Source organism: Eleutherodactylus coqui, chromosome 6, assembly GCF_035609145.1.
Source record: "Eleutherodactylus coqui strain aEleCoq1 chromosome 6, aEleCoq1.hap1, whole genome shotgun sequence".
In the NCBI taxonomy this organism is placed as follows: domain Eukaryota; kingdom Metazoa; phylum Chordata; class Amphibia; order Anura; family Eleutherodactylidae; genus Eleutherodactylus; species Eleutherodactylus coqui.
Window position 1 is genome coordinate 236,344,021 of NC_089842.1, and position 23,361 is coordinate 236,367,381.

The window sequence follows — 23,361 nt, forward strand, 5'->3', positions numbered from 1 at the left end:
TATCTCGCGCACGCTGTCACGCGGTATGTACTGGTCGTGGCGTGTATTTCGCGCACGCTGTCATGCGGTATGTACTGGTCGTGACGTGTATCTCACGCACGCTGTCATGCGGTATGTACTGGTCGTGGCGTGTATCTCACGCACGCTGTCATGCGGTATGTACTGGTCGTGGCGTGTATCTCGCGCACGCTGTCACGCGGTATGTACTGGTCGTGGCGTGTATCTCACGCACGCTGTCATGCGGTATGTACTGGTCGTGGCGTGTATCTCGCGCACGCTGTCACGCGGTATGTACTGGTCGTGACGTGTATCTCGCGCACGCTGTCACGCGGTATGTACTGGTCGTGGCGTGTATTTCGCGCACGCTGTCATGCGGTATGTACTGGTCGTGACGTGTATCTCACGCACGTTGTCATGCGGTATGTACTGGTCGTGGCGTGTATCTCGCGCACGCTGTCACGCGGTATGTACTGGTCGTGGCGTGTATCTCACGCACGCTGTCATGCGGTATGTACTGGTCGTGGCGTGTATCTCGCGCACGCTGTCACGCGGTATGTACTGGTCGTGACGTGTATCTCGCGCACGCTGTCACGCGGTATGTACTGGTCGTGACGTGTATCTCGCGCACGCTGTCACGCGGTACACGCGGATTGTTTTGTTTATATCTCCTGCGCCGGTGCCAAGCGCACAGAAAACAATGGTCTCTATCTCAGGTATATAGGCGCCAAAACCTGCTGCGCGCCATGAAAAATGAGAAAGAACATCCATAACGGCCCCCTGTAATGGAGTCAGCGCCCCTACAGCCGTCAGTGTACAGTATAGAAGGCGCCATTCTGCTTCCCTCCTCAGTCAGGGTCAGGCACATCAGCAGCCCGCATACAACGTCCAGCCGGGCGCTCACCGCTGCATTATCATTTCCGGCACTATATAAGCTGCCATCATGAAGCCGCCGCCGCCATATTTCTTTCTCCACGCTACTTCCGGTAACTAGTCCCGCCTTTAGCAGCTGATTGGCTGATTGTGATGGCGCCTCAGGAAAGAGTCTGGCCTCCCGTGGTTACCATGGTGACGGGACGCTGAGGGACTGCAGGCAGGTACATATGCGTATAGTGCATTCTGCAGCACTTACTATAGACTGTAATCTCGGGGAACTACAAGTCCCAGCGGGGACATAAGCCTTTCACGCAGACATAAGACGCTTCTTCACTTCCTTGCAGGTTGTCACTATGGGGAAGAAGGCGGAGAGGAAGGAGAAGACGGGGGAAAGACAACGAAGATGATGCCAAGACGGCAGGTAACGCAGCGAACCGCCTGATGTACATGGCGGCCTGTAGTTACTCCCGGGGGTCACCAGAGGGTGTAGTGGGGGGTAACTGCTTCATGTATACTACAGGGGGGAGTTGGTGTATCCGAGCCTACTGAGTGCGATACTTTGGGGGGGAGGTTGGTGTAGTCGAGCCTACCGTGCGCGATTGGGGGGGAAGAAGGTTGGTGTATCTAAGCCTACTGTGCGATACTGTGAGGGGTGATGGTGTATTCAAGCCTACCGTCTGTGATACTGCGGGGAAGATGTTGGTGTATCCAAGCCTACTGTGTGCGATACTGGGGCGGTTGGTGTATCCGAGCCTATAATGTGCGATACTGTGAGGGGTGGTTGGTGTATCCGAGCCTACCGTATGCGATACTTTGGTTGGGGTTGGTGTATCCGAGCCTACCATGTGCGATACTGTGAGGGGTGATGGTGTATTCAAGCCTACCGTCTGTGAAACTGCAGGGAGGATGTTGGTGTATCCACGCCTACCATGTGCGATATTGTGGAGGGGGTATCTAAGTCTACCGTGTGCGATACTGGGGGGATTGGTGTATCCGAGTCTACTGGGTGTGGGTGGGGATTGGTGTATCCGAGCCTACCATGTGCGATGCTGTGGGTGAGGGGTGTTGGTGTATCCAAGCCTGCCATGTGCGATACTGTGGGTGAGGGGTGTTGGTGTATCCGAGCCTACCGTGTGCGATACTGTGGGTGAGGGGTGTTGGTGTATCCGAGCCTACAGTGTGCGATACTGTGTGTGTGGGGGAGTGTATCTGAACCTACCGTGTGCGATACTGGGGGGGGGTTGGTGTATCTGAGCCTACCTTGTGCGATACTTTGGGGGAGGGTTGGTGTATCCGAGCCTACCGTGTGCGATACTGGGGGGGGGGGGGGGGGGGTTGGTGTATCTGAGCCTACCTTGTGCGATACTTTGGGGGAGGGTTGGTGTATCCGAGCCTACCGTGTGCGATACTTTGGGGGAGGGAGGGGGTTGATGTATCCAAGCTTATTGTGCGCGATACTATGGGGGGGGAGGGCAGAAGGTTGGTGTATCTGAGCCTACTGTGTGCGATACTGTAAGGGGTGGTTGGTGTATCCGAACCTACCGTATGCGATACTTTGGTTGGGGTTGGTGTATCTGAGCCTACTGTGTGCGATACTGTGAGTGGTGATGGTGTATCCAAGCCTACCGTGTGCGATACTGTGGGTGGGGGGAAGGTTTGTGAATCCGAGCCTACAGTGTGCGATGGGGGGGGGTGTATTTGAGCCTACCTTGTGCGATGCTGTGGTGGTGATGGGGGAGGGGGTTGGTGTATCTGAGCCTACAGTGTGCGATACTGTGGGGGGTGGTAGTGTATTCAAGCCTACTGTCTGTGATACTATAGGGGGGGGGGGGTGTTGGTGTATCCGAGCCTACCGTGCATGATACTGTAGGGAGGGTGTATTCGAGCCTACCTTGTGTGATATTGTGGGGTTTTGTGTATCCAATCCTATCATGCGCGATATGGGGGGGGGGGTATCTGAGCCTACCGTGTGCGATACTTTAGGGGAGGGTTGGTGTATCTGAGCCTACCATGTGCGATACTGAGAGAGGTGATGGTGTATTCGAGCCTACCGTGTGCGATACTGTGGGTGGGGGGATTGGTGTATCCGAGCCTACTGTGTGCGATTACCCCCCCCCCCCCCCCCCCAGTGAGTTGGTGTATCCGAGCCTACCGTGTGCGATACTTTGGTTGAGGTTGGTGTATCCAAGCCTATTGTATGCGATACTGTGAGGGGGGGGGGTGGTGTATCCGAGACTAGCATATGCGATACTTGGGTTAGTGTATCCAAGCCTACCGTGTACGATACTGTGGGTGGGGGCAGTGGTGCATCTGAGCCCACTGTGTGCAATACTGTGGGTGAGGGGTGTTTGTGTATCTGAGCCTACCCTGTGCGATATAAGGGGGGAGGGGTTGGTGTATCCAAGCCTCTTGTGTGTGTGATACTGTGGGTGGGCGGTTGCTGTATCTGAGCCGTTTGTGATACTGTGATGGGGGGGAAGGTTGGTGTATCCGAGCCTACCATGTGCGATACTTTGGGGGTGATGGTGTATCCAAGCCTATTGTGTGCCATTACTGTGTGGGGTGTTTGGTGTATCCGAGCCTACCGTGCGCGATACTGTAGGGGGGGGGGGGATGTATCTGGCCTGTGTGTGTGTGTGTGGGGGGGGGGGTTGTGTTCGAGCCTGCCGTGTGCGATACTGTTTTTGGGGTGGGGTTTGGTGTGTCCGAGTCTATTGTGTGATACTGTGTGGGGGGGGGGGGGTGTATCCGAGCCTACCTTCTGTGATTCTGCGGGGAGGATGTTGGTGTATCCGAGCCTACCGTGTGCGATACTGTGGGCATCCGCTTTCTTTTTTTACCACGCACAGCAGCGCAAAATATAAGCGATAAACAAAAGACTTTTCACTGGTTTATGCGCACATACCTTCCGTAGGCGTGAGTGTATTTGCACATGCGCCCGTCTGTATACGCCCTCAACCTGCATGAGCATGTATGTTTTTGGGGTTTTTTTGTCCGTGTTTTGTACGTATTCACTGTGTTATGCGCGTAAAAAAAATAAAAATGAAGACGGCCCAATCGATGTGACTGATTTTTCCACTGTCTCCTGAAACAGCGCACTTCTTACATGATCCCATAGACTTTAATGAGCGATTTCGGTCCGTAAATGCGGACCAAAAAAGTCCGAGCTGCATTCTTCTCTTTTTTTTTTTTTTTTTTTTAACACAAACAAGCAATCCGCATAAAAAGCGTTTGTCTGAATACACCGGCGGTGACGGGCGCGGTCCATATAATGTCTGCAAAAATATGGACATAATACAGGCACTAAATCCGCCCGAGTGACTGCGACCTAAAGCTATGGTCACACGGCAGACTCCGCCTCCAGAACCGCGGCTGCGTGGTGGATTCCTGCTGCGGATCCAGCCCTTGTCAATCAGCAAAATCCGTGTGTGGAATGTTTGGCGCAAATGCACATTACGAAATTACATATTACTATTGAACGTGGATATGGGTGCAGATTTCACGCCAAAATCCACCATCTGAGCACATCGTAACCTGTCAGCGGTGGCAGCGAGGTGCGATCTGGGCTCCATCTTGCACCCTTGCAGAAGCTGGTATTGATCTGGATTATGGTTTTCTCCAGCAGGTTTCGGGGTATTTTGTAGCTTCCAAATTGTATAGTGTGCACACATCATCAAGCAGATCAGACACAAGCTATCAGTCTCATATCCAAAATGGCTCTGGAGAGGAACACCCAGACGGCCCCTTTTATTGTAAAGCATAACACCTGCCCTTTTATGGGCGTGCAACAGATTACATCAGTAACATATAGGATTCTCATTTGTCGGATCATATAGAATCCCCCCTCCTTCCTGCCCACCTTCTCTCAACTCCAATGTATAAGCAAGTCTTTGTCTTACAAACATGTGCTCAAACCTGAAACTCAAAGTAGATATCTCTTTGTTGAAGAAGATTCTGTGTGGGGGATGGGGAGGACTGGGAGAACACTCAAGATGAACTCAAGCAATAACATAACACTGTGATTTAACTCTTTCCTTATGCAGCAGAGTTCCACATTAGGCTGAAGTCACAAAACACACATAATACGTCTAGTTTAGTACAAATCGATAGACATTTTACACTGACTAATCATCATGTCTATCACAGTATCAGCCGCCCCTGCGGTCTTACCCCTGAGCACCGTGACTGTCGGCCCCGTGGACCCCGTTACCCTGGTATACTTGCCCGCGTCCCGGCTGTTTTACCTTTCTGTGTTCTTCTTCTACCTGTAGGTTTTGGTAGCCAGGACAAGCCACCGCTGACGGCCGGTAAGTCGTCTTATTTACCAGACAGGCTCCAGTTATTGGAAACCCATACGGAAATGATATCGGAATATCAAAAGTCGCCACCCTAAGGCCACCTGCACACCGGAGGATTTGAATCGCGAAATCCACGATCAGTTTTCGCGTGGCATTCCACACTGATTCGAACCAATGGAGCATCCGCATGTCCGCTCACACAAGCAGGAAAGCAACTGAAAGTGGGAAAAAAAATCACAGTATGCTCCATTTTTGCGCGGATTCCACGCAGACGGCTTCTATTACCATCAATGGAAGCCGTCCGACCCGCAGAAAGATCTCTGATTCCACGCTGGGCGATGACGCGGCAGGAAAAACAGGCAGTTAAAAAAAAAAATTCTGTACTGCGCATGTCTGACGGCGAGTCGTGCGGACCATCTGCAGAAAAAAAGAAAAAGTACATGTGCGGGCGGATGCCGCTGCTGCCGGGTTCGGATTTCGCTGCGGGCTCCCACATGCGGAATCCAGCTCTGCTGTGTGCAGGCGGCCTAAAGCGAGCCGAGGAGGTGGAGGGGCATATTATCGGCTCTTATTCCCGCCGTCCCTCAAATCTGCTGACTCCAGGCCCGGTTTTCAGTCATCCAAGATGGCCGACGCAATCTTCAGACCACCTAATAACCACAGTGCATCGATGGTGTTAAGGCCCTTTCCCACACAACGATTATCACTCAAAATTCACTCAAAAGCCACCTTTTGCCGATAATCGTTGCGTGTAAATGTACCCATGTTTCGTGTTCGGCATAAAATCCATTGTTCTGCAGAAGAGCTGATAGCAGGGACTTCCCGTTGTGTTCTCTGTGGGGAGCGCTGATAACATTGCCTCAGCTGTTAGCCCCATGGCAGAACAAAGAAGGTATTCAGAGAACAGACCACCCGCTGTCCTCTGAATACAGCTCCCAGCGGGTCACACACATTAATTGGCATTAGTACCAAGTAGTAGTTTATGCAAAATGATCACTCAAAAGCCATCTTTTGAGCAATCATCTTTGTGTGTAAATGGGCCCTTAGACTACCAGTGCATTATACTTGCCCTCTGATTGGCCAGACCTGCTCACATGATCAGCACTGGCCAATGAGAGAACAGGGCGCAATGTGCATTAGGTAGTTAGCAAATTGCTGAAAATTGAATGGCCAAAAATGGGACCGAGAACTGGTGGGTCGAAAAGGCAGCAGAGATTAACAATTGCAGGTAATATACATGTGTGCAATAAGCAAACTGCTCCATTCTCACTACTGTGGCCCAGATCAGTACTGCAGGCCATTCATTTCAATGGGAACTTTGCCTGTACTACCAAGCATGACCACTGCAGTGAGAACGGAGCTGTCTGCCACCTGCACACATCAGCTCAGTGGTGAGCACACTGGCCTGGAAACAGCTGATCGGTAGGAGTCCTGTGAGGCAGACCCCCACTGATCTACTATTGTTGATGTATCTGGCCATCAGTAGTCTACAACTGGACAGTCCATTTAAGGCCATACATGTGTTTCACCTCAGGCATGCTGCTGGGGAGTACACGGACAGCACACGGCCTGCATATACAGCTGTGTGCACGGGCCTAGTACTGCGTAGTGATATAACACCCGTCTCCACCCCACAGAGGACTACCATTGCACGGGGAACCTGGAGCAGGACTTCACCGAGCTCTGCACCCGCCTGGGCTACACGGAGATACCGAAAGTAATGCCAAGACCGCGGCCTCCGAGCACGCCCGCCTCCGAGAAAAATGTCTTCGGTAAGCGCCATTCTTTTCTAACTTTTGAAGGTATGTTCACAAAAACAATCAGTGCATTGCATGATGGGCAATTTCTTACAGAAATCTGTCTACTTTAACTCCTTCCAGACCATGTAACAACATGTAGTCAGCATACGGGGTTGGGGGGGTGGGGGTCCTCTGGCACTCCATCTACTCTCCTCCCTGCGATGCGATGGCAGGGTTGCCGATGGAGTAGCATGGCAGCCCAGAGCCTACAGCCAGGCATGGGTGCCTATTAAGCCTTGCCACACGGGGACTTTAAATGGGTTGTACTGCAATTACACGTTATCAGCTATCCACAGGATATGAGATAACTTGCTGATCCGTGGGGGTCTCACCACTGACGCCCCTGTCGATCTCGAGTAGGGGACTCCTGTGTCCTTCTCTGTCTGTCATTGCTTGGGTCACTGGACATCACTGCGAATGGACAGCTGGCCAGGCATGCACGCTAGTACTCCGTTCATTTCATGGGACTGGTGGGAATAGTTAATGGCTAGTGCCAGTACTGCAGTATGTGACGTGCATGAGAGATGCCGACAGCAGCGCGGCCGGGAATCTACAGGAAGACTCCGACATCGGAGCTGCGCGGGCTTCAATCAGAATGTCGAAATACTTCTGATAACGGATTGGAAAGGTTTAGGCTAAATTCACCGGGGCGAGTGCGATATCTGGTTGAGAAACCCATTCCGATATCGCGCCTGTCAACATACGTTTACCCGCTGATACGAGGTCTTTTTAATGCAAACCGCCTCGCATCACTTCTTGGAAATTACTATCCTTCTGCGCTTGTTTCACGTACATCGGAGGATCGGCAAGTGTTTCCCATTGATTTCAATGGGAAACCTCATACGCTCATATGTATGACTCTACTCTATGGAGTTCATATTTGCGTGAGTTTTGTGCATCTCGCAATGCACAAAAAGCGCAATATTCGTGCTCATGTGAATATAGCCTCAAATGTGAAAAAAAAATCAATTTCCCATTTTTACTATAAAAAAAAACCACACATTTGGTATCGTTGTGTTCATAAAGTCCAAACTATTAAAATACCATAATACCGCGTTTCCCCGAAAATAAGGCACCCCCTGAAATTTGCAGAGGTCCCAAATATAAGGCACCCCCCGATAGTAAGGCATAGTAAAGTGTGCAGGCAAGTCAAGAGGCCTGTCCCTGCTGCCATCCCCGTTGTCTCCTATCTCCAGATGTATAAGTAGATCTGCAGACAGTCTGCTGTTATCCTGTCCCTGCTGTGCTGTACGAGTGTGCTGTTGTGAGCTCCCCTTGCTGGGTGGAAAAGTCCATACTGTACGTTCTGTTCCTGCTGTATACGTCTGCTGTGATGAGCTCCCACTGGTGGCCGGAACTGCAATACCATCCCTGCTTACAAGTGGTACAGGAACTTCTGTCTGCAGACAGGTACGTTACTTTACAGCCCTTATTTTTTATGGCTCTGTGTGTGAGTCAGGCACCCTGTGTGATTCTTAAGCCTGGGTTCTCACAGAGCGTATTTCCAGCGGAAATCTCGCAATTTGGCCACAGCGATTAACAGCGAGATTTCCGCCGGGAAAGCGCTGCTTCAAAACCCACGGCACTCAGCCGCTTGTTTTGAAGCGACCTGGCTGCACGCTTTTCCGTTTCTGTGGCCAGTGAATCCGCACCACAACACCGGCTTCTCCCAGCTTTGCCGTGACAGATTTGCTGTCTCATGGGGACGAGATTTCTGAGAAATTTCGTCCACAAAGCTGGCCAATTGAGGGACTAGCGGCCACAGACGGATTTGCCGCGGTGAAATAAGACACCCCCTGAAAATAAGACGTAGCGCATATTTGGGAGAAAAAAGTAATATAAGACGCGTCTTATTTTCGGGGAAACAGGGTATGTATGCTGTACAATGAACACCGTAAAAGTGCAGGATGACAGAATTACCTTTCTCTCGTTACCCCAGCTCACAAAAAAGTAAATAAAGTAATCAAAAAGATGTGTATATCCTGAAATGGTACCACTAAAAACTACATCTCACCCCGCAGAACACAAGCCCTCACACAGCCTGGTCCATGGAAAAAACAGAAAAGTACTGGGTCTCAGAAAAAGACCGGTCTCACATTCGGATACCGTTATTGCGCGTCACCTATAGTCCGCTGATTTTCTGTTGGGCCACCTGTGATTGTGGCATGTCCTATCTTAGCGCCTATTATGACACAAGCCAAGATAGTGTATGGGCATTGGTGGCACGCAGCGAGTACACGTGTCATTGAGTACTTCCTACGTGTTCGTGCACGGCGGGCAGCTGGTTACGGGCGTATATTTGTTTTAAAGGCAGTAAGAGATAAAAGAGCAAATAAATCTGGTAATCGGACCGACCCGCAGAACAAACGTCATATGTCATTTATACAGCTGTGTTGATAGAAAGTTAAAAAAGTTGTGGCTCTTGGAAGGCGGGGAGGAAGAAACAAAAACAAAAAAATGAAAAAACTCTGGACTTAGACAGGTTAGCGGTATTTTCACAAAAGATAAGGGATGCGCCATAAATGTGTGATACCAGGGCTACGGATGCGGCATAAATCCCTCTCCTCGGGATACGACCTACTCCTAACACCATACATTCTAGTTATGGGCGGAGCTCTGCATTACAGGTTTTTCAATTATTGCACAATGTTCCTGCTTTGATTTCCAGCAGATGAAGCCGACTTCACATCTGATAAGGATAGCCAGAACGGTGCGGGCCCAACCAAAGACCGCTACTCCTACTTCAGACCAAGTATCCGGGTGGAGCTGGAGAGTGAAGATGGACGATCCGTCCGAGAAATCTCCATCAGAGGTGATGGATACGATCCTTAGTCCTCCTCCCGTTGGGTCGTCTGATCCCCATGTCTTGGCCCTTGCTTGCTTTTGCTCTTTTTGTGAAGACCACCTGAGACTCCCCGCATTGTGCAACCAACACATCGGTATACTGATCCGTGTAAGGTATTATCTGCTTGGGAGAGACACGAGATATAGGAGCCGCCAAGTAGATGACTGAAGCAGCCTGAAGATGTGATGCATAGATGGACCTGTCTGTTGAGGGATCTAGATAGCGACTGACCAAGGTCAGATGGGGCCTTGAAGCAAAAACCAAAATATCGACCCGTCCGGTGTGGTAGAGACGGGTCAATATTTGGCTGTGTCCATCAAAGTCCGATCTATCAAAGTAACGCATTATTTATCCCACATGGTGAACGTCATCAGAAAAAAAACAAAACGCTTTTTTGGTCAACCTGTCTTCAAGAAAATATGTAATAAAAAGCTATCAAAAAGACGTATGTACTCCAATACAGTTCCAGTAGGAACTACAGGACGTTCCGCGAAAAAACGAGCCCTCGCACATCTATGTTGGCGGGAAAGTAAAGTAGTTCTGGGGTTAGACGGTGGCGGCAAAAAATAATGTTATTTTCTTCCAAAGATATTTTAAAAGTAGTACAGCAAAAAAAAAAAAATCTCTATAAATTTGGTATCTCTGTAATCGTACCGACCCCCACAATAAAGTTATTTCATTTTTGCTGCACTGTACACCTTAGATACAACAATTTACAACTGTCATTGTTTAGGGGGGGGGGGGGGGGCATCAGCACCAGAGATCTGTGAGTCTTCTGTATATCTTCCTGTCCCAGGGAGGGCTGACATGTATTTTTGTTCATATTACCCACCCCTCCCCCATTAATCACAGAGCTTATTTGCTCTCTGATTGTCACATATGGGGCTTTTCCAACAAAAGGAATGAAATGATTAGCTTATCCTAATAACTCCCCTACACGGTTTAACCCTGTAGATGCAGCAGTCATTACTTATAGTACAGATTATAGCACTCCGTACTATAAAATATTACATTATTTACCAAGCGCAGAAAATTCCATTTAAAAAAAACTAAAAAATTTTAAAAATCCAAAATAGCTGTTTCTAATCAACTTGCTTTCCCTAAGCATCCATTTACACGGCCGTAGGTATTTTACGTGCGCCCACCCATGCCGTAAAAATGCCTGAACAGCAAAGGGCCCGGCGCATATATGCCGAGGCCGCAATGCTGTGGGGCCTGGGGAGACATTCCCCCTTCCCTCCACCTCACCAGCTCACCTCCTCCGGCCCCTCCGGCTTCCTCTCCCCAGTCCCCCCCCCTTCCATTGCAAACAGAGGCAAGGGGCAGAGAGGAGAAGAGAATGGGGAGGGAGTTTAGCAGTCACCCTTTCCTGGCAGCTACCATAGGCTCCCATAGGGATCTATGCAGCTGCCGCCGTCAACGTGAAAGCTAGAAAGCGCACAGCTCGCACCTCGGCTCGTGTGAACGGGCTATTCCTCAGAGCTGGAAATGGCCCGTTCATGCAATATTTAGAGCAGTGTAGCCGTGAGCTATGAACGCGCTACACTGCGGGCGGACAGCGTCCATGTGAAAGAGGCCTGAAGGCAACATAATATTTATGCCTCACTGTGAACGCCATAAACCTAAAAAAACAACGGTGAAATAGCATTTTTTCATCATCCCTCGGGTGAAGATAATTGTTGCATGTAAAAGCTCTCTAAGGCAACTGAGTTCCACATTAAATACATGAGACCTCATCTCAAAATCTACAGTAAAAAAAGTGACATTTTTGGGATTTTTTTTTTCCAATTTTGGGGGTAAATCATTTGACCCTATAGATCTGATGTTTCATCTCGTATGTGACAGGTTGGAAGATCGATGAGAAAATGATGGGAATCTTTGCTAAGTGTCTGCCAGCTCTCCCCAACCTCCAGAAGATCACGTGAGGAAACCATAAGTATTAGTGACGCTCTCCCCGCCTGCACTATTGTACTGCCCGGTAGGGATTGTGTCGTCATGCTGAGACCTGTTTGTCTTCTGGCAGTTTGTGGAATGTCGGCCTCACGGATGGAACCTTCTCCTCATTCATGAACGTTCTACAGCATTGTCCAAGTGTCAAGTAAGGAAGGGGGACCTCAACAATGGTATTATGGTGGGTCGGGTGCTTCTTTACATGCTTTTAGATGGTCCTCTTATACGTAAGTAACAAAGATTTTTTTTTTAAAAATGGGTGGAGCAAGACCCAGTGAGTGGGGAAATGATTCTAGAGTAAAAAGTGTTTCGAATGATGGAGGTGCTGCCAACCAGATAACGCTCCACGATGGTGGGCATGAGTAAAGAGAAAGAGAATGTGGTAAAATACTGGTGGTGAAGGCACAATACTAAGCTAGTTGAAGGCTAAAGGTCTAAGATGCGATAGTGAAAGCACTTTTTAAAAATTTAACAACATAGAGAACCAGCAAGTGAATACGCGTTTCGGGGTCGAGCCCCTTCGGCAGTTCGGCTGGATTAAACACGACAGGATGTCTGGGGGGGGAGGGGAGAGGGGACACAATTTAAAAGGTTTTTGGATGTGCAAGGAGCCCTGTATGTGGCAGGGAGAGAGAAAGGAAAGAAGTACTTTCACTATCGCATCTTAGACCTTTTAGCTTTTTAATTAGCTTTGTTGCGCCTTCCCCACCGGTATTTTACCACATTCTCTTTCGCTGTTGTACGTAAAGCTGTCAAAGCCACAATAACTAAATCATCTCATCTACATGTTATGGAAAACCACAAGCTGCAGGGAAAGTACATGGTCCTCACCAAGATGTACACTACCGGTCAAAGGTTTCAGAACACCTCAATTTTTCCAGTTTTTTACATTAACGCTGTTCAAGTCCAGCAAATAACGTGAGATGGTTCAAGACTTAAGTTACAAACCTAAAAATATTATGGACTTTTAACCTGAAAGTTTAAGACCTAGTCTGAAGCTACTTAAGAAAACAAGAGGAAACTGGTAAGCTTCAAAGATTGGGTGGCCTGCACAATCTTCAGACTTAAACCCCATTGAGCTTGTTTGGGCTGATCTGGACAGAAGGGTCAAAGCAAAGCAACCTACAAGTGCGGCACATTTGTGGGAACTCCTGCAACAATGTTGGGAAGAAATTTTTTGAACTATATCTGAATGTAATTGTAGAAAGAATGCCTGGATGACTTAAAGCTGTCTATGCTTTAGTTCATGTATATAATATGCTATACCCTGAATGGCCCCTTTATTAGATCCCCTTCCTTCTAGAAACGCGTTGGACTCCTTTGGTCTTTAGAACTGCAGCAATTCGTTATGGTGCAGATTCCACTAGGCGATTAAATCATTCTGCAGGATGCAGGGGTCATCGATTCATGCTATTTGTGCCAAATTCTCTCCTCCCATCAGCACGGTGCAACAGAAATCTGGATCCATTCGACCAGGACATGTTTTTCCGCTGCTCGGTGATACAATTTTTGCACTCTTTTGCCTGCTGGAGTCTCGTCCTTCTGCTTCTCTTAGACACAACGGCGCTGGAGCTGGTCATCTGTTCTTACAGCCCATCCGTGCTAAGGAATGGCTAGTCGTGCATTCAGACAAATTAGGTGGGGCACCAGCATTTTATTTAGTTGTTCTTGACTGTGCAGTACTGGTTCATCAGAACGATTCTCTTCTGACCACTTTTGGTGATGAGTTGCTTTCGTCCACAAGATCCCGTTTCACTGGATATTTTTCCTCGATCACGCCATTCTCTGTATACTCTCCGCACCAGTGTATGAAAACACCACACGTGGTTGGCAGTGACATCCCGGCCCCAGCTAGTCTAGCACCGATGACTCAGCCTCGTGGGAAGTCACTCCGATCGCTGGATTTTCCCATTTAATGTGGACTCAAACTGAAACTGATCCACGGAAAACTTGTCACATGATTATATGCTGCACTCGGGGGTCACAGGGACAATATTCATACAGGGAAGCTCCAATTGTGAAAGGGCCTGGGGCTCTGATAAAGTGTCCATTCAGTGTACATAATAATATACATATATAAACGCATACTTTTCTGTTCTCTGTAGAGTTATTTCACTAGAAGGAAACCCGCTGCCTGACCAATCATATCACAAGTTAATTTCAGATGATTTGGGGTAAGTAAAGGGATGATTACATATCCCCTTCTGCTACAATCCTACTGAATAATTCACATCCTTCTGTCCATCTATACAGGCTGGTCCATATATCACTCAGAAATAACCAAATCAATGACGAAGGTGCTAGACTCATCAGCCAAGCTCTGCAAAGCCTGAAGATAACCAACAAACACCTGGCCACACTTGTCCTCAGCTACAATCACATCACAGACCTGGGAGCGGGGTATATTGCCCAGGTCAGAAACGATCCTTTGTTGCTTTATCTTCTTCTTGCTCAATCAGTGTTATCAGATTTGCATGATGAAAGAGAGAGCCAGATGTGCAATTAGAGTTGCACCTTAAGGTCCATTTACACTGGATGAATGTTGGGCAAATGATGCCAGACACTCGTCCTTGCATATACTCACTCCTGTGTAACGGCACAGGAGCGAGTATGTGCGGGGATGAGTGTCTGGCATCATTTGCCCGACGTTTGTACAGTATAAATGAGCCTTAACCGTGTAATGGTCATTATATACAATATACACTACTGGTCAAAAGTTTTAAAAGTTCTCAATTTTCCCAGTTTTTATTGCTATTTACACAGTTTAATGTCTCAGATGTACTTTGAGGTGAAAGCAAAGAACAAATAAACAAGTTATTGTTCAGAAATTTCTTTCCACCATTGTTGCAGAAGTTCCCACAAATGTGCTGCACTTGTAGGTTGCTTTGCTTTCAGCCTTCTGTCCAGATCATCCCAAAGAAGCTCAGTGGAGTTTAAGCCTTGAAACTATGCAGTCCATTCTTTGAAGCCTACTGACTTCTTGTCTTCTTAAGTAGTTCTGACATAACCTGGAAGTATGTTTTGGCTCATTGTGCTGTAATATGACCCCCTGACCAACTAGGTGTACACCAGAGGGTATTGCATGGTGTATCAAAATGCTTTGGTAGCTCTTTTTGTCCAGTATGTCAGTTAACCTGTGCAAGCTGCCGAGTCTGGAACCAGCAAAAGAGCCCCAGACCCTCACGCTTCCTCCTCCATGTTTGACAGTAGGTGTCACACACTCAGGAACGATCCTTCCACGTTTTCTAGGAGGCTTTCTCTTTCTGCCATTATACAATGGCGCCATCTGCTGGCTTGAGCCAGTACTGCGATATGGGACATGCTGAAGAGCCCCCCGACAACAGAGCGGCCATTAATATACAGTAAGAATACCCTGCCGGACGTCTTCTGACATCAGAGCTACACAGCCTTCAGTCAGAATGTCTTCAGACGTCAGACAGTGGACTGGAAAGGGTTAACTTTTGAACCTTTTAACCATTTCATGCTATTTGCTGGACTTGAACTGCGTTAATGCTAAAAATAACTGCAAAAATTCGAGGTGTCATAAAACTTTTAAACAGTAATGTAAATCAGATTTTATTCTAGGCCTTAAGATTCAACCGGTCGCTGCTCTCCCTCAATCTATCTAGTAACCAGATCGGAGATCAAGGGGCGCTGGCTTTGTCCGAGGTTGGTAAAGAATCTGCTTTCCCTATAGTACAATGCTATCATGCGTATGTAGTTTGACATTGTGCCATGCTCTGACCTAGGTGCTGGGACATTTTGCATTAAAGCATATAGAAATTGTGCAGAGGAGACTACTATTACTGGACAAAGAAGCTCAGGAGCAGCCAAGATCGGTGAGGAGTTGTGTGTCCTACAGGTAAGGGTCTGTGTGTGCCGCCTGCCGTTAATGGTTGCATTTGCTTTAAAGCAGGCCACATCTCGTCACACTGATGTCAAGAGCGAACGACCTCTCAGCCACCACAGCAACTCTGCTACGGAGAAAGCAGAGAAATTACAAGCGCAGAAGTCTAAATCGAGCCTATCAAAGAAGAAGGAAAAGGTGAGCTGGATGGTCCTGAGACTGACACATTGAAGCTATCCGGTTACTCATATATAGAAGATCCCACCACAAATCCCATCAGTGTAGCGATTTCAGACACTGGGTTGGAGCCTCAGGTATAATATCCGCAGGTCTGGAAAGTAGTCAAGGAAGAGCTAGGAGTCGGCAATAGAAGATCTCAGTTTGCAGTATAGATGGATGAGGCGAGTAGCGTAGTCGGAAGGGAAGCTAGAAGTCAGTAACGGGAGATCTTGCAGAAACAACAGAGCAACAAGCAAGTGGCACTTGATTAAATGGTGGTGTGGAGCAGAATAATCATGCACTGAAGGAGTGGCAGAGCCAGGCTTTTATAGAAAGTGTAATTAAGACAGAGGCGGGGTCAGGACCGAGAGGCAGGAACTAGGTAACTAGAATCAGGAAACACAGCTGAGAGTCATGTAAGGGAGCTGTCCACAGGTTGGATAGCTCAGTCGTGGGAGCTACTGACTGGAGTGCAGGAGGTCCACGGTTCGATCCCTGAGCTTTACTCCTCTGAACTGACTCAACAAATTGAGCTCTGCAATTGTCTCTGTCACAAATTGAGCTCTGTCACTTGTTGTTTTTTTAATCCAATTTTAGTTTGAATTCTGTATTGTTATGTACTTTCAGGAAACACCCAAAAAGGAAGACAAAACTACTATCACCAATGTGGCAAGTGGAGCTTCTACAGTGACAATACAAACCGGACCAACTAAGAAAGAAGACCCTAAAACAGCCAAAAAACGTAAGTCTCGTGGTCTAGGAATGCAGTATCAGAGACTGGGCTTTGCATGTGCTCATAACTTGTGATACAAAAAGTGAACAGGAACTGTAGTAATGGTGACTATTGTATCTTACAGAAACGTCCAACTCTGATCACAAAATCACACGGGTAAAGACAGTTAAGTCTGCTACCAAGAGAGTGCCATTACCTGAGCAAGAGGTAAGAGACAAGATGGCCCGCCCTGCAGCCCCGTCCAAGTTATGTAAACATGGTCAATGCAAATCTCCAGACACCAGGTCTTCAAAGACTGGGAAGAATGAACATAATTTCATTTTAACAGCACAAGAACACCGTGCTCTATCTACAAGAGAATACTATAACACTGCCTCCTATGTACAAGAATATAACTACTATAATACTGCCTCCTATGTACAAGAATATAACTACTATAATACTGCCTCCTATGTCCAAGAATATAACTACTATAATACTGCCTCCTATGTCCAAGAATATAACTACTATAATACTGCCTCCTATGTCCAAGAATATAACTACTATAATACTGCCCTCTATGTACAAGAACATAACTACTATAATACTGCTCTTATGTACAAGAATAGAACTACTATAATACTGCCCCCTATGTACAAGAATATAACTACTATAATACTGCCCCCTATGTACAAGAATATAACTACTATAATACTGCCCCCTATGTACAAGAATAGAACTACTATAATACTGCCCCTATGTACAAGAATATAACTGCTATAATACTGCTCCCTATGTACAAGAATATAACTACTATAATACTGCTCCCTATGTACAAGAATATAACTACTATAATACTGCCCCCTATGTACAAGAATATAACTACTATAATACTGCCCCCTATGTACAAGAATATAACTACTATAATACTGCCCCCTATGTACAAGAATATAACTACTATAATACTGCTCCTATGTACAAGAATATAACTACTATAATACTGCTCCCTATGTACAAGAATATAACTACTATAATACTGCCCCCTATGTACAAGAATATACCTACTATAATACTGCCCCCTATGTACAAGAATATAACTACTATAATACTGCCCCTATATACAAGAATATAACTACTATAATACTGCTCCTATGTACAAGAATATAACTGCTATAATACTGCTCCCTATGTACAAGAATATAACTGCTATAATACTGCTCCTATGTACAAGAATATAACTACTATAATACTGCCCCTTATGTACAAGAATATAACTGCTATAATACTGCCCCCTATGTACAAGAATATAACTACTATAATACTGCCCCCTATGTAGAAGAATATAACTACTATAATACTGCCCCCTATGTACAAGAATATAACTACTATAATACTGCCTACTATGTACAAGAATATAACTACTATAGTACTGCCCCTATGTACAAGAATATAACTACTATAATACTGCTCCTATGTACAAGAATATAACTACTATAATACTGCCCCCTATGTACAAGAATATAACTACTATAATACTGCCCCCTATGTACAAGAATATAACTACTATAATACTGCCCCCTATGTACAAGAATATAACTACTATAATACTGCCCCCTATGTACAAGAATATAACTACTATAATACTGCCCCCTATGTACAAGAATATAACTACTATAATACTGCTCCTATGTACAAGAATATAACTACTATAATACTGCTCCTATGTACAAGAATATAACTACTATAATACTGCCCCCTATGTACAAGAATATAACTACTATAATACTGCCTCTGATGGATGAAAATGGACTTGATCACATGACGGTAGTTTTTCTGTCTGCCTTGTATTGCTGCATAATGCAGTACAATGTATTTCCTTGTGTTATATTCTGAATTCTTTTCTATCGTCTTCAGCAGGCCGAGGCACCTGAAGTCTCCAACCCTTTGCTGGAACAAGCTGAATTCCGAGATGGGAAAGTTTTTCTCCCTGGAAACAAAGTCCTGATCAACTTAAATCTTTCCCGTAAGTAGAATATCCTGCGCTATGTATGAGGCGCAGACTATTACGGTATACACAGGGGAGAAGTATACCTTCAGCTACACAACCTTCTGGTATTCCTTGTGCTACCGAACCCCACTACACTATTGTCAGAGAGCGATTTGTGACCAGTCTCTTGTATAATGACTGATTGCAGCATCAGAGCTGTATACTGACTACTGTATAAAAACAGGATACATACCGAGAGCACCAGTAGATAATGCTGGGAGATCTAGTGCGCCCCTGCAGGCAGTATGTCCTGCTTGAAATACTAATATCTCATAGCTTGGTGTATTATTTGGCAACGTTCCATTTCCAATTCACAGGAAACAGGGTCACTGAGGAGGGACTGAGAAGTTTTCTGGCAGCTATGGAGACTCAAGTGCGGGAGACTAAAGTGACATCTGGGGCCAGGACTCACACAGGATTACTGAGGCTGTCTTTGGGGGTGAGAATTACTTTTGGAATCCAGGGGTCCAAAGTCCATCCAAATTAAAGGGGTTCTCCACTTTGTACACTCTGTAATTTTTAAGGGTCTCTTGACAATAAGCTGATCACAAAGTGTCCCCTTGCTGGTACTTCCAGGGATCACCTGTAATCTATGAGAAAACATGGCAGTAAGTGTTTAGTTTTCTGGCAGCACCCCCACAGGGGAAACTGGTTATTACAACCCCAATTCCAAAACAGTTGAGCCACTGTGTAAAATGTAAATAAATCTAAAGAAAAAAAGAATGCAATGATTTGAAAATCATCTAACCTTATGTTATTCACAGCAGAATACAGAACATGTCAGAAGGGGAAAGGGGGGCATTTTTCCAGGTCATTTTGTGGTCAGAGGTCACCAAAACTGCATCTAAAAATTGTGGCACAATTTCAGTAAAATGTTCCTCAAAGTAAAATCGCAAAGACTTTGAATATCCCACCATCTACAATACATGATATCATCAGAAGGTTCAGAGAATCTGGAGAACTTCATGATAATAAGGTACAAAGCCGACAGTCAATATTTGATGCTCGAGAGCTGCAGCCCTCAGGCGGCACTACATTACAAACAGGCATGATTCTGTAATGCAGATCACTGCACGGGCTCAGGGGTACTTCCAGAAATACTTCATTGTCTTTGAACACAGTTCCCCGTGCAATCCACAAATACAAGTTATAGCTGTGTCCTTCAAAGAAGAAGCCATATATCAACTCAACCCAGAAACGCTGGCGTCTTCTCTGGGCCAAAGCTCTTTTTAAATGGGCTGAGGCAAAATGGGAAACTGCTCTGATGGTATGGGGTGGCATTAGTGCCTATGGCATGGGCAGCTTACACATCCTGAAAGGCACTATTAATGCTGAGCAGTATATAGAGGTGTTAGAACAACATATGCTCCATCCAGACAACGTCTCTTACAGGGAAGACCTTGCATATTTCAGCAAGACAATGACTAACCACATACTGTATCCATCACAACAACATGGCTTCACAGAAGTAGAGTCCGGGGCTGAACCGGCCGCCTGAGGTCAAGTCCGTCCACCAGCAGAAAACATTTGGTGTATTGTGAAAAGAAAAGTCCATCAAAGACGACCGAGGACTGCGGAGCAGCTGGAATCCTCCATCACACAAGAATGGGACAACATTCCTCTCCCAAATCTCCAGTAATTGTTCTCCCCACTTCCCAGATGTTTACAGAGTGTTGTAAAAAAAAAAGGGAAGCTACATAATTGTGGATATGGCCCCGCCCCCACTTTTGTGAGATGTGTTGCTGCCATCAATTTCTAAATCAGTTAATTTTTTTTTAATGAAGTAGAACAATGTTTCCCCTCCCCCTCTGATATGTTCTATTAGTTTCCCTTCTGATATATGTTCTATTGTGGATAAAATATGGCTAGATGAGATTTCCAAATCGTTGTATTCTCTTTCTTTGCATTTATTTACATTTTACACTGCAGCCCAACTTTTTGGGAATTGCAGTTGTGCACATAGCATAGATTGTCTGTGTAATGCTGACTGGACGCCATTTATAACCGCTCCCCACTCTGGCCAAGAGCTAAGAATCCTGAGCAGAAGACCCCTTTCCCCTTTTATTAACCCCTTAAGGACCGCCCCTTATCTTTCATTTTCAGTTTTTTTCTTCCCACTTTCAAAAAATCCTAACTCTTTTATTTATCCATCGACGTAGATGTCTGAGGGATTATTTTTTGCGGGACGAGTTGTATTTTTCAATGGTGCTATTTAAATGACATTATAACTTTAACCTACGGGTCAGTCCGATGATACCAAATTCATGTTTTGTTCTTTTTTTGATGTGTCACTTTAAAAAAACAGAATTTTGGAAAAAATAAAATTATTTTCTGCCACCCTCTTCTGACCGCCACAACTTTTTTATTTTTCCATCGGCATAGTTGTGCGAGGGCTCATTTTTTGCCGAATGTCCTGTTTCTATTGGTACCATTTTGGAGTACAAACAATTTTTTGATCTTATTGACTTTAAAAAGTTTTTTGGGGAGATGGCCGTGACCGAAAAGGCGCAATTTTGGTGTTGTGCATGTTTTTTTGTTCTGACGTTTACCGTGCGGGACACATAATGCATTACTTTCCTAAATCAGACTTTTGCGGATGCAGCTATACCAAATATCTTTTTGCTTTTTATTGCTTAATTTTTTTTTTTATTATGCCTATGGAAAAAGGTTTTTTTTGTTTTTTTTCTAATAACTACGACGTTGTTTTTTTTCTCCTTTTCACATTTTTTTTAGTCCCCTTGAACTCGTTTTCTCATTTTTGTTTAGTCCTCTTAGGGAACTCTAACTTGCCATGATTGTACCATGATGTGACAGACATTCTATCAAGCCACACCACATGCATGGCTTGATAGACAATCATCCATGGCAGCACTGGGGGCCTTCAAAAGGCCCAAGGCTGCCATTCCAATCAAACGCACCTCTATACTATTGCTGACCTATCCTCTAGATTGGTCATCAATAGTTGATCGTTGGGAATCTGCCATGTCGGACCCCTGTTGATCGGCTTCCTGCTCTGTACACACTGACAGCCGTCAGAAGAAAGCTGATCGACCAGGGTCCCAAGTGGTGGACCCCCAACAATGAACTAATGATCCGGAGGATAGGTCACCATCGCATATAACTGGTACTCTGAGGGGATAGGAAGGCTTATGTGTCCCCCAATAGTGTCTACAGTCTGGTTTATATAATACTGGATTTCTCCTCCGCATCTCTAGAAGAACAAGTTTCCGGCAGAATGTTCCACCTTTGTGCAGATCCAGGAGATTATGGTCTCGCGGGACCCCATCTACAAGTCCCCCAGGTCTTCTGTAGATGAGCAGGTGATGTGACCGGTCTGGAGGACTTCGGTTTTCTATGGATGACATCATCGCTCGGAGGAAGTGACATCATCATGTGATTGTGTTGACGCAGTCACTGCCGGCTGTAGAGATAAAAACTGAAATTGTATTTTCTTCCATTTTGCTTTTTTTAAAGCAAATTAATAAATGTATAAATTTTGTCACCGTACTGTGGGGATTCCTTCACTGTCACCATGGGGAAGTCCTAACGTGCTTTACTGGGGAACCGTCCTCCAACTCCTACCTCACAGTAGCTCAGCGTAGGGTAATTGTATAGTTCCTGCTAAGCACTACACTCTGGCTGAGATTGGTTCACTGCGTTGTCTGCCCCAATGTCAGGTGTCTTCTTCAGGTGTGAACTCTTTGGGGGTCCAACCCCTGAATCCCCACTGATGTGGTTTTGTCTAGCACTGCTTTGCTGCTCTAGTCCATGTGGCTGTTTCTAGTAGTACAGCTCAGCCCCATTTACATGAACGGAGCTGTGTTGCAGTACCAGACACAACCACATATATAATGATGGCTCTGTTGGGTAGTGCTGTGACATTGGCCCATTTTGTGGATCCGTGTTATTGTAAAGTGGCAAACAGGGACCTAAACAAATATCTCCTTATCTGTGTGTATGTGTATTCTGTGATTGTTCCCAGCAAGAGAAACCAAGTAATCTTGTGGATATGATACCTGTTAATGGCTAACAAAAATACATGATGTTCTAGTGAGCTCTCCAACCTATGCAGAGTTTTTCCTCAGGTTTATGGAATATGTCTATTATGTATGTATGTATGTATGTATGTATGTATGTATGTGTGTATGATACATACATATAACAAGGCACAGTCATGGATGCGATTACTTTGCACTTAAAAGAATACCACAACAGGATGGGTAGAGGAATAAAATCATACTTTAGTCCACTAGTGAAGAAGTGAAGGTTTTATGATCCCTGAATTAGTGTTAGGGGGTCACCAGGCCAGAGTGTTATCTGTGCTGTAGAGTTCTAATACTTCCCAGTTTCGCATGAATCCTCTTGAAGAATTTAATCCTCTGTTGAAAGTGTCAAAAGTTGTCTTTGTGATTTGAAATTGCCTTTAAGTATGTAATAACTTTTCATGTGTTCTATGCTTGACCACAGGTAATTGTCTTTCTGTATTCTGTAACGTCATTCTGGGATATAAACACTCTGCAGAGTCTTACCGGCACCTGAACTGAGAAATGGACACAAAACTCGCTCACAGGCGAATCAGACTTACCCGCAGAACTGCGGACTGGACACGAAACTTACAGACCTGACTGAGAAACGGACATAAACATTACGCCATTCACACTTCTGAATTGGTGAAACCAGACCGACCAGCATGAATGGACTTCATACTTGTGGACAGACATAAGCCAATGGCTGGTAAACGCTCAAAACACGCACCAAGCATACACCGCAT

General features: G+C 45.9%; 1 protein-coding gene across 1 annotated transcript; it reads left to right on the forward strand.

The window, feature by feature from the left end:
- The first annotated feature begins 1,107 nt into the window (after positions 1-1,107).
- LRRC71 (leucine rich repeat containing 71) lies at positions 1,108-22,097 on the forward strand. Its single transcript, XM_066609150.1, is given in 17 exon segments — positions 1,108-1,259; positions 1,261-1,294; positions 5,145-5,180; positions 6,809-6,943; positions 9,639-9,782; positions 11,661-11,736; positions 11,839-11,913; positions 13,871-13,939; positions 14,019-14,178; positions 15,351-15,434; positions 15,515-15,604; positions 15,679-15,810; positions 16,459-16,573; positions 16,689-16,771; positions 18,458-18,566; positions 18,908-19,029; positions 21,806-22,097. Coding segments are annotated over 17 exon segments (1,611 nt in total). The 5' UTR covers positions 1,108-1,226; the 3' UTR covers positions 21,920-22,097.
- Positions 22,098-23,361: the final 1,264 nt, after the last annotated feature.